This window comes from Squalius cephalus (genome assembly GCF_949319135.1).
Source record: "Squalius cephalus genome assembly, chromosome: 20".
Taxonomy (NCBI): domain Eukaryota; kingdom Metazoa; phylum Chordata; class Actinopteri; order Cypriniformes; family Leuciscidae; genus Squalius; species Squalius cephalus.
This window is the reverse complement of record NC_137141.1, coordinates 28,376,915-28,389,319: the sequence shown is the minus strand read 5'-3', so window position 1 is coordinate 28,389,319 and position 12,405 is coordinate 28,376,915. Positions and strand designations below refer to the sequence as shown.

The window sequence follows — 12,405 nt, the reverse complement described above, 5'->3', positions numbered from 1 at the left end:
AAAATCATATTGAGAACTGTCCTACACCGGACATTTTCTAAAACTACATCATTCAAACCGGACAAAAATAGCATTTTTTTTTCCTTTAAAAGTACAACCATTGCATGCTGGGGTCACATGCATTACTAAGTTTATGAACCACTTTTTTGTTATTCGTAATTGTAGGGCCTCACACAATAAGAACCCACGAAAAAGCCTGGAAAAAATGTTGCTCAGCCATTCGTCACCATGTAAGCTGCTTTATACCTTAGTCTGTCAAAGTGACTCACCAAGGATTAATTTACGACAATTTAGTGTTAGTTTATACTGTTTTTCACAGTATTGCAATATGTAGTAAATACTGTAAAATACAGGTATTTAAATATTAAATACCAGTACTGATATTAAATATTAGTAATCTTTTTGGTAATTGAATAAAACACTGAATGGCAATTTTTAAATAGGCCTACATTTTTGTTTCTTGAAATGGTCGACAATTAACATTATTTAGACATAATCATGTATGAGGATCTCAAACTTGAACTGATGATACTTTTTTTACTTATGAATATAAAGTATATCATTAAAAGTCACTTATGCTCTCCAAATAATTTATTTGATCAAAATACAGTTAAACATAAACAATGTGAAATATTATTACTGTTTAAATAACTGTTTTATATTTTAGCATTTTTTTTATTCTTGTGATGGCAAAGCTGAATTTTTAGCATGATTACTCCAGTGTCATGTGATCCTTCAGAAATCATTCTAATATGCTGATTTGGTGCCCAATAAACATTTCATATCATTATCAAAGTCGAAAACAGATGTGTAATGTGCTGCTTAGTAATATTTGTGGAAACCGTGTCACATTTTTTCAGGATTATTTGATGAATAACAAGTTTAAAAGAACACTATTTTTTATTTAACATTATTGTTTTTAATGTCACTTGTGGTTAATTTAATGCATTTTTGCTTAGTAATTATTTTTAAAATAATCTGACCTCCAAACATTTGAGTGATAGGCCTGATGTACATCAAGAAAATAACATATTACATCTTATAATTAAGGCAAACCTAGTGTTGAAAATTGCTACCTTTAAAGAAAAATGTTCCATTGACACAAGATTCATAAAATAAAATGATCATTACTGATTTTAGAATTGATATAGCCTAATTCATTAGTGTGATAGTAGGCTATTTTACGTATGATTTTAGAATGACCTTCAGTTGCTTTATTAGAAATAGCCTACACAATTTGTATGGTAGAAGCCATGCCTTTTCCAAGGATTATAGTAGGCTAGTGAGTGTAGTATCGCATGTGTATACGTCATCAGCAGCATCACGTGAACGCGCGTAACAGTCCCTCACATGTAGTCGGCAGCTGCATGAGAGAGGGAGATGGAACCTCAACTTGAGAGCACGGACCCTGAAGATGTTTACTGACACGGTTCTTATATATTTCATGAAATAACAGTATACCTAGCTCGCCCTGTATGGTTCTTATGCCAAAGAAAATGTGTTTTTTAGTCATATTATCACCAGACAACTGTGAAATCCGGCTGCATACTGTCCAGTGATTAATTTCAGCTGATTATAATTAGCATTTTTCTCGCAACAGGACACAATTCTCAAGCGGGCTGCTTTAATAATACAACATCAGAACGAGCGCGTGGAGGCACCTGGGACGGAATCTCTCACATGCACGCCGCCGCGCGCTCCTGCCACAGCCACACTGAACACGGGATCCGTGCGCTGGACATGAGGAGGACCTCATCCCGAGCCTGATTTCCTGCGGTCCCGGCCATCTGTGTGGCTTCGATTCGGAGCATAAATTACTCTTATAAAATGACACAGCCTCAGACGACCACGGAGCTGGAGCAGAGCTGCAGTATGTCAAAAAAGAACATGATCACCAAAATTTTTAAAGTTCGCAAAAGGAGAGAAATGCTGTTCGTGCAGGTGTGCTTCATCTGCAGCGTCCTGTTATTGGCGTGGTGTATGTCGGCGTTGCTCACAAAAACGGGTAAGTGATTGTCCCTATATGTTTTGGTGATATTATACATCGCTAATTATGAGGGTCATTATCGTATAATGTATTATTAATTCGCCGATACAAGGCAGCAATACTTGTCCTTTTTTGGGACGTCAAACGTTGAATTATTAACAGGCGAGCATCCTTTTCTCTCAGAATTCAAATGATTACACAAATACTGTTGGAAGCATCGTCCGTTATTCTGTGGGATAGCCTATATTGAGTGTGTATGTATTCATGTCGGTTCATAGTTACACGTTGTACTGTATATTCTCATTTGTGTGTGTTTTAAGTCTAACGTAATGAGACAAACAACGCTAATTTCAAGCTGTTTCATTTACAAAATGTCATTTTCACATATAGTCTTTGTTTCTGTTCGACTGTAACGGTATGATAAAAAAAAAAAAAAAATGCACCGTTTCATATCATTCGACGACTAGCTGCCATTTCAAGCTGTCAGAGTTTGAATAGAGTCTCACTCTCAAACGTTTAGATGGGCGTGTCAGTATTTTGAAGGGAGGAGTCGACGTCACAGTCATATCTGTGACTAAAATTGCTTAACATTACTTTCATTAATGTAGTATTACTTGAATGTTACATTGAATTAATTCCTTGGTGTACTTTCATGAATATTACATTTCATTGAATGTACTGTAGTAGATGAAGAGCTAATCTCTTGTAATCTTTCCTCAAAATAACTTCCCCTCCCTCTTGCAGCAACATCTCTTCTCTTCTCTGATGACGTGTTTACTGGCGTGAAGGCGGGATCAACCTGTCACTCACACGAGATTGCACCAATAGCAAACCACAATGATGGACAAAATCAAAATCCTGTCCTACATTTTTTCTTTTTCAAGAATCAGTTTCACTTGTATATACTTCACAATAAGGAAAAAGTCAAAAAATTTTCTTCCATATTGTCATGTACATGTGACTTTAATGGGATATCCAAAAAAGAAAAAATGTAGGGTGGGGACTTTATTTTATCTATCGTTCATAGGCGCTGATTTATGTTTCTGCCGGTGGATGCCCGCACTCCATGCCCTATATCCTCCCACCACCCAAGCGATGAGAAACACGCATTTCATTCTTTTAACTGGGGACTTGCAAGTGTAAATGCATTAACAACCAAATATAAACACCATCTTTATTCACATCTGTTTCCATCAGCAAATGATAACTGGGCTGAGCAAGGTGAGACACAGCAAATATATGCAACCAATGCCCCTTAAACATTTTAAACATTATGCTAATTACGCAATAATTAATTATACTTTGTGCTAGCTTTTCAAGAGTACTTGTCTTTTTCTCTGTGCGATGGTGCGCTTGATGAATTCCTTACACAAGTTATGTGTCACGAAGAGAAAGTCAAGACACGGACTGAAAATACATTACCAACCAAACAAAAACAGATATTCTTTCCATAAGTGTTGTTGCGGGTCGCTCTCTCGCTGATATACCTGATGATTTTTGGAGTTAATTACTAAAAATACAATTTATCATTGTGCGAAAAACAAAACAGAAAGCACAAGCTTTTGTGTCAGGTTGTAATGTTAAGGCTGCATGATAAATCGTAATTTAATCGTGATAACGATTTCTGCTTCTCTCGATTCATTAAAAATAATCGTTGCGGTATTTGCCTTACTAAATATTTGTCCTGAAAAGTTTTTATTTGTTATTTATTTTATTTTTTTGACATTTCCATTACCTTGCATTGGTAACAAGCCTTCACAAGCTTTCTGCCTGGGGTAGCCAGATGTCAAGAGAATAAATAAAAACGAGGCTTTTCTCTTAAAGGAATACATTTTCTGCCCAATGTTTTACTTACCGTAATCTTCTCAATCTGCCAACCATGCACACACACTCACTCACTCTGCGTTGCAAAAAGCACTGATGAAATTAATTAATTGGAGTTTAGCGATGTTCATTGTGAAATTTTGCTCATTCTTTTAATTTCTAACAAATATAGTTTAGCAAAATGTGTATTTTAGTCAGAATTATTGTGCTCCTATTCTACTGCGCTCTGTCTGTTTGATGCGCATGTGCCCATCTGCGCTCGTTCATTGAAGTCAGTGAGGTTTAACAAGACTCGCTAGTCAGAATGTGCAAAATGGAAATATTCGCAGGACTTTTTAACATTTACAGATAAGCATATAGGCTAACAACAAAATGTAAGTTAGCCCATGCGCTGAAGAAAACACTTGTCACGTGCATTAAACATCACATTGCTCTGTCAATGCATGAGAAGGCAAGACACGGTACTTTTGTTTGAAGCGCTTATAAAGCATTCAAATGTGACTGGCTGATGGTTTCCCAGGAAAAGCGTGCAGGTGCAGCTGATCAATAATCAAATTCATTGTTGATTATTTTCATTATCGATATTAATCAATTGTGTCGATTAGTTGCTACCCTACGGCCGATACCGATCCCGTTCATTCATATTAGTGAAATGTAAGCTCTCTGTTGACTGTCACTGTTAACCCCGTACACCCTAAAGGCATTTTTAATGATTTAAAATCCTAGTGGCATACTTAAAAGTAATGAAACTCTACCAAAAAATAAAACAAAAAACAAGCTATCAAGTACGTGGTCTCATTTGATAGAAAGCCTTGAATCCTTTGAAGAAAAATAGATTTTGATCATGTTTGGAGGTTCTTATGTTACAACACTGCTGAGAAAACAGAAAATATGATACAATTTATTGATTTGTTGTTATTCATGCTTTATCTGTTCGTATTGTATTTGACCATTCGAGTGCAATAAGCCATGAAAGAGAACTTAATTTGCAGGGCTTGAAATGAACTTCCCAATTTAAAGTTAAGAGCACCAGCTAATATTTAGGAGCACCACAACTAGGGGTGGGCAATCTGACCGTTTTATAACGTGATCGATCTTGAAGACATCCACAATCCACTTTTCAAACAAATCATAAAGATTGTGATCTTTTATGTCCTCGTAATAATGTTAAAATACAGCAATGACTGTCTCTATCATGTGTCTTTCATGCGTGGTGACTTGAAAAACTATTACACACCAGTAGGGCTGTGCGATGAATCAAATTTTAGTTTCGATTTTGGCTTCCAACTATTATAAAAACATGATAATCAAGATTAAATTATCATTGTGCAGCATGTCGTTCCTTTCCTTTAAAGCACTTTCACCCCTCCTTAAAAGCCTAAACTCATCGTCCAAATCAGTCAAATGTAAAGCTAGGGACACACTTAAACAACTAGCTGAAACATTCTAAGACTGAACTGAACACACATACAGACCAGGGCTGGGCGATATATATCGCATGACATTGTTATGCACATCTCGTCAGTAAAGCCGGTTCCTTGATTAGTAGTTCACTGACAAGCTGAGCCATATCGCATTAATTATCGCAGGTCTGTGATTGATAATGCGATATGGCTCAGCTTGTCAGTGAACTACGGCTCTGTGTAGTAAATGCCGCTCCATCTGAAAGCAGGTGATGGTGATTTACTACTAATCAAGGAACCGGCTTTACTGACGAGATGCGCATAATGCGACATTTCGCCCAGCCCTAATACAGACTGTTTCCAACAACTGGATCAGATTTTAAACACCGACTGAATGCAACTGTCTCTGACTTGGCACGTTTGGGCATGATCAGTCATAAGTATCAAATTACATTCATAATCGGCCTTAAAGTCGTTAAGTGTGTCCCCGGCTTAACCTGTCGTAAAATGCAGTGTACTGTAGGACGTTCTTTATTTTGAAGAGTTATTAAAAGCGTATTAAACTTAGAAAGAGACTGATCCCCACACGCTTGCTGTGTGCGCGCCGCGAGATGGAGCGGACACGGACAAGCAAGGTATACTTGGGGTTTCAGACACACGCCTAAAGAGTCAAATATACACAAAATGTCCATCTTGAACAGTCAGTTATCAGGGTTCCCGTGGATCCTTAAATTTTAAAAATCTAATTTAAGACTTTAAGGCCATAAAAAGTCTTATTTTTACTTATGAAAGGTCTTAAATTTTAGATGACACTAAGATATCTAATTTGCGTACGTTTTATTTTTTTATTTGTTTGTGGATTTGCTTGTTCACGCGACAATTCGCGTCATTTACGGCAGCATACCTGTCTGTCTGTCTCCTGCACGCGAAATGAGGAGAGAAGAAGATAATGGGTAATGTCAGTTCAATTGTAAGTTCATTCTTTGTGCGCAGGGGTGTGGGATTATGTATTGTCTATGATAATATTGTAATCATTGTTTTAACTATGTACGAGGCACTGACATCGCATTTGTCTCTCGTGCTTTCACTGAGTGATGTGTTAAGTTATATGCCCCCAAATGGGTTTTTGTCTTGTATTTATATCATATTATGTTATATTACATCACATGAGCAAGAGTGCCATTTCCCCGTGAACAATTGCAAATATTTATTTTATACAACAGTTAAATTAATAATGAGTTAACATTGTGTTACATTTTATACACAATATTGACACTATTGTTTTCCCTTTATTTCGCTGATGAAGAATTTCAATATGAAACCGTAACAGAGTCTCCATGCAACAGACAGCAGTGATTTTTTTTTTTATTTTTTTTTTTTTTGACCGAAATCTGCGTTTTGAACGAATCAGTTTAATGATTCCTGATTCCTGAATGAATCAGCCGTTTGAACAAATCGGTTGAATGAATGACTCCCTCAACTCACTTAAGACAGTGACTTGCCGCCACCTACTGGCGGTTTTAGTTAAATTTTTTAAGTAACTTAATTAAAAGGTTAAAATTAGAACTTTTTATATTAAATAAAAAAATTAAAAAAATCAATCTCATAGCTTTATTTATGCAATTGTAAATGGAGTGTAAATATATTAATGTCAGTTCTGATGCCGCTCCTGTGCTACGTCTGCACTGCAAAGATGGATTTTGATTTAATGATTTAATTTGACTGGTAACAGTGGTATTTTGTTATTATTCTAATAGAATTTAATTTGAATGTTAGAATTTGACATACAAGGTGATGCATACATCTAAAAATGCCCATATATAGGTGAAAATGACCCTGGAAATCAATTTAAGGTAGCAAATATTGCCCCTTAAATTTTTTATTTCTGTCACTGCTGTGAACTGACCACCGTATATAGAATATGACAAATATGAATATCTTCATGAGTCAGCTGTCAACAACAGGCCTAAACCAGCCATGGCACCAGCACAAAAACACAATCAGTATCTAATTATTATCAACAAAACTTTGAAAATATCGAGATATATTTTTGTCAATATTGCGCACCCCTAATGTGTACGGTATTAATTTTGATTGCTTCCGGTCTTAAAAAGCCCTAAATTTGACTTTAACAAAATGTGTGCAGCAGCCCTGAGTTAGCCTATGTCTTAAAGGAGCTGTATGTAAGAAATGTATTTCAATTAATCATAAAATGGCCCTGATATGTCACTAGACATTAAGAAATCATGTTCATTTCAAATACTTATATCACTGACAACAGCAGTCCGGCCAGGATATTGTCATTTAAAAAGTGAAGTTGCAGCCCTCAACTGATGTTGATGTTGTCATGTTGTGTTTTGGCCTGATGCTCCACCCTCCACCTATCTACCAATCACGAAGTCAGTAGTGTTTCGCCATCTGGGTTGCCAGCTCTGCTCTAGTTACCACAGCTGCAGCTACAAACGTTCGTGCTGGATCCTGCAGCCTATCTGGCAACCTCGAGTCAGGGGGGAGGGAGAGGGGATACACCGCTCTACAGTAATTTGAAAGTGATTGCAGTACCAGTTTTGGCCATAATCTTACATACGGCTCCTTTAAGTGAATAAACAGTTGGGAAAGAAATGTCATTATTTTAGATTCATGCATTCGGTCTTAAAGACTATGTAGTGTTTTAAAGTTGAACTCAGGATTTAATTAGAGATGCACCGATTACAATTTTCTGGGCCGATTCCGATTTTTGATTTTTCATTAAGTTTGACCTGCCGATACCGATTTTAGCCGATTCCGATTTCATTTTTTCTAACCACTTTACAGCACACACAAATATTTATTTTATATCTTTTCTGTAATAGAACATTTTACAATTTGCATAGTTCACACACATCTAAAGTGCAGTGTTATGGAAGAACCATTTCCTTTTCACATTTAATATCCAATAATTTTTTTAATATATGTATTTAGCAAACTAAACGTCTGTATCAAAACAGGGAATGACAATAAAATAATATATAAATAAAAAATAAAATAAATATAGCCTTGCTGTATAAAGATATTTCTCAAAGCACACACACACACAGGCCTATTGCAATCACTTGTACAAACTGAATAATAAAAAGTTTAAATGGGTAAGTTACATTTTCTATAAATATTAGTCTTCGTTTTCTTTTCTGACATAGCCTACTCCAGTTCTTGTTAAAACACGCAAATTCTGTGCATTTTGGGCACTTTTTTTGTGAAACCCTATTTAGGCTATTTTGTCCATCAAAAGTGTGCTTTCCCTTTAAAGGTGAACTAAGTAACTTTTTTACCTTAACTGAACAGCTTCGGAGTCATTGGAGTGGTTATATTACTTATTTCGGGTTGAATGGTGGTCCAAGGTGCACCCCCCTGGTGCCCGTGAGCGGAAAATACGCACTTGCAACTTTGAGCCGGCGAGCCGCCGGCCAGCGCGTCAGGAAGTATCGCGTGATATCAGGTCTCGCGATGTAAACAATTGCTTTACGGCCAAAAGAAATCTGCTAAAATGCTGTCATTATTGCGCTCCCTCACGCTGTTCGCACCCGAATGAAGAAGACGTTTTAAAGAATGTCCCATCTGCTTTGATGTCGTTGATCTATAGCCTCTGGTGTCTGAGAATCGCCAACGAGTTTTTACAACAGTGTTGTCAAATATCTATTCCGAAGCTGTGGGGGGAGCTCTAGAGAGAAACCTGCGAGCAAAAAGCGAGAATACAGCGAAGAAATCCCGAAACTACTGAGCCCTGCTTTAATCGAGCGCGAGCAGTGCAACAAATAGACTCGGCGCCGAAACACGCGCTTCACTGCCCGCGACGCTCCTGCTTGACGCTCACGCGCTGCTCCTGCTCCCGTTGTGAATGCACTCATTGATTAACATGCACGCCGAAAAAAAATACGCGCTTGCGGTCTGAACGGACGTAATTCACGAGGTTTTCTACATGTGTGTTCCGTGTGCACGTGTGATGCTGATGTTGCGCGATGTTAATCATGCGGCGCCCGAGTGCATTTGACCGGCATAAAATCGACATTTGTTAGACTAACCGGCCGGTCGCCGGTCACGGCCGATCACGTGAAAATCGGCCAATTCCGGTCACCAGCCGATCAATCGGTGCATCTCTAGATTTAATTACTATTTTGACAACTGGTTGTTTTAATGCAATATTGTGTTTTAAAGTGTGCAAATAGATAAGTCCATAGGCTTGTTCCAGTCTGGATATTCTCGTTAGTACATCTCAAAATTGTGAAGATCACAAATCAGATCATGGACCGTGATTGTTTGTTAAAAGTTTACCACCACTAGTTTGAAGGATTTAAGCTCTTTACATCTGGCAATCACAAACATCAATGTTTGTTAGGACTTGTTACCAATGCAAGGTAAACAAATGTCAAATTAAAAAGCGTTCTCAGGAGAAATAACGAGCGAGCCATTATGGTGACGATTATTTTTAATTAATCAAGCAAAGCAGATATCATATCTCGATTTAAATATGATTAATTGTACGCTTGTACGACTGTCCTTCCATTTTGTATCATGCTTTTCCGCTTCCTCTCATTGTCTACAAAGTGTACAGCATTGCCCGCCTAGCTGAGCAATACTAGTGGGTGCGGTTGAGTTTAATTACGGCAAAATTACAAGCAGCTTAAGGGATTACCTGCACATGATATTGTAATGATGAGGATGCTGAATATGTGCTTTCTGCTTAATGGCTCTATGAATACTGGCATATCTGATGAGCCTGTCAGGAGTCCATCTGCTGTGCACTCCTGCTGTGATTACTCCTGCTTCCCCATTCTCATTCCTGTTCTTTTGCATCTTCTCATTTACCTCCATCGATAACTGTAAATAAGTTAGTGCGGGCTGAAAATGCTGCTTAATGAACTTTATGGCTGTTGAGTTTATTATCCTGTCCTCCTGTGACAGTTTGTTACACAACTTTACTGGCACTTTTTTTCTGCTTCTCATAAGCTGTAAGTGGGTCATTCTGTTCCTGATTTAGGAGCAGTTGGAATATTTTGACAGGTTTTGCTGCAGTAGATTTAAGCATGTGGAATTTTTTCAGTGTCTGTCTGGCTGCTACTAATGTACGGTAGTGAGTATTCATAGAATCAAGAGATAAAAGATCTTTTTTGCATTTATTGAAATGGGTCACCCAAAAATGAAAGCTGTCATCACCCTCATCAAAAAATCTATTTTGGTAAAAATGTTTTCTTTAATAAAGTTCAATACATAGGGTCTACACAAGCTTCTTCCCGGGTTAGTGACATCACAAACCCTAAAATGTACATAAACCTTGCCCTCAGGAACACACAACAAAGGCCAAAGGGCTGAGTCCATGAGAAGAGGAAGAGTTGTTGTAGTTGAGCACATTTGTGAGTCTGCTCAAGCTGTCGCATCCGTCTTTTCACATTTATTGCAATAGCCTACAGTATGTAACACAAATGCAATAGCATGGCACTCTGTAGGCATCTTGCAACAGTTCCCACGCGAGCGATTTAAAGATTATCATGACAGAATATGCTAATCAATGACTTGAAGATAGTTAACTCCACATCAGCTTCATAAATTCATCAACTAACCATTCAGAAACTTCCTGTTGCATTCTACATGTTGTCACTTCTTCTTGAGTCTCTCCATCATTGTCCGACTCTAGTTTGAACATAACAGGCAGAATGGTTTCTGACATTTTAGTGCGTGTCTGCAAGCTGTTAAGGACACAAGCTGTTGAAGCTCCGCCCTCTGCGTGGGAAGCAACAGCTCATTTGAATTTAAAGGGACACACACAAAACGATGTGTTTTTGCTCACCCTCAAAAAGAGACAATTTTAACATACTATAAAAATTCTGGGGACATCAGAGACTTATCTTGTAAAAAGGGGCATAATACCACCCCTTTAACATTTTAAAATGTAACAATTTCAACTTAAAATTTCACCCTTTACGCAACACAGTAACAGTTTTCACTTTGAGTTAGACATGACAAAAGTAAAATGTCAAGAACATGTTGTAATTGCACTTATTGAAACTGGTAGTTTGAGAGTAATTTTTGGACCGATTTATTAATGGGGTCAGCTAACCCAAAAATAAAAATTGTCATTTACTCACCTTTCATGTGTTCCAAGCCATACTTTTGTCTCTCCAAAAATTTCATAGAGATCATAAAATAATCCATATGATTTGAGCTGTTTAGTCTAAATTTTCTGAAGAGACACGATTGCTCTATATGATTGACATTTAATTTAGGCTTTTATTCACATATAAACATTCATCATTGCACACATCTGATATGGTAATAAAAAACGGAAGCTCAAGCATGTTCGCTTGACGTGCAAGAGCCGATGAGGTTTTTTCTTGCGCGTCAAGCAGGTTCGGTTGAGCTTCTGTTTATGTTCACTTCTCAATGTTTATATGTAAAAAAAGCCTAAATTCAATCTGTTCATCATATAAAGGTAAAAGAATCCAGGCGTTCAAGGAGTGTCTATGCTATTGAATGTCATGAAAATCCTCAAAAATACAACAGATTGCCAACTCAAATTATGGCTACAGCTGCCTAGTCATTCTGCTGGATAATTTGTCATGTTATACAGAAAATGTAATCACACATTTTAATATTTTTGTCAGAATTTGTTTTTGGGTGAGCTGTTTTTTTTTTATTATTATTATTATAATATGAATAAACACAATGTGTTCAGTGATTAACAGCTGTAATGCCAACTGTCCAATAAATATGCCTCACTAAATGTGTGCTATGCTTAGTTTCATAAGATGAATGTGATTTATACAGTTTTTTTTTTTTGGACCTCATTGCATATCCTCATGGAAAACTGATGTGCTGAAATCAACTGCTGAAGCATACACATACAGACATGAAATCCTAATTCAAGCTCTGGCTGTTAGGACAGTATGCATGGCTGAATCTTCACACCCTTTTATTTTTCAGATTTTCCAAAAATACCCTCTGGTGCTGCTAACCATGATACAATGCACATCCTGTAGGAACATTGATTAAAGTGCCTCTATTATGCTATTTTAAAGTTTCCTAATGTTGTTGTGAACTCTCCTACAACAAGTTTACATGCATCAAAGGTCAAAAAACTGTTTAATTTCCTCATAATATACATTTGCACATCACCACATTTTCAATGAATCTGAATCTTAAACGACTCATAAAATGAAT

General features: G+C 37.1%; 1 protein-coding gene across 3 annotated transcripts in view; it reads left to right on the top strand.

Moving 5' to 3' along the window:
- Positions 1-1,352: 1,352 nt before the first annotated feature.
- The window catches only part of slc24a4a (solute carrier family 24 member 4a), a 51,308-nt gene continuing 40,255 nt past the window's right edge, over positions 1,353-12,405 (top strand). Inside the window, exon 1 of one of the 3 annotated variants that reach the window (XM_079853431.1) lies at positions 1,353-2,005. In XM_079853431.1, the coding sequence (XP_079709557.1) occupies positions 1,828-2,005 (178 nt within the window). In that variant the 5' untranslated portion in view covers positions 1,353-1,827. The remainder of the gene's footprint in view (positions 2,006-12,405) is intronic. The other 2 variants (XM_079853429.1, XM_079853430.1) reach the window with 2 other exon arrangements.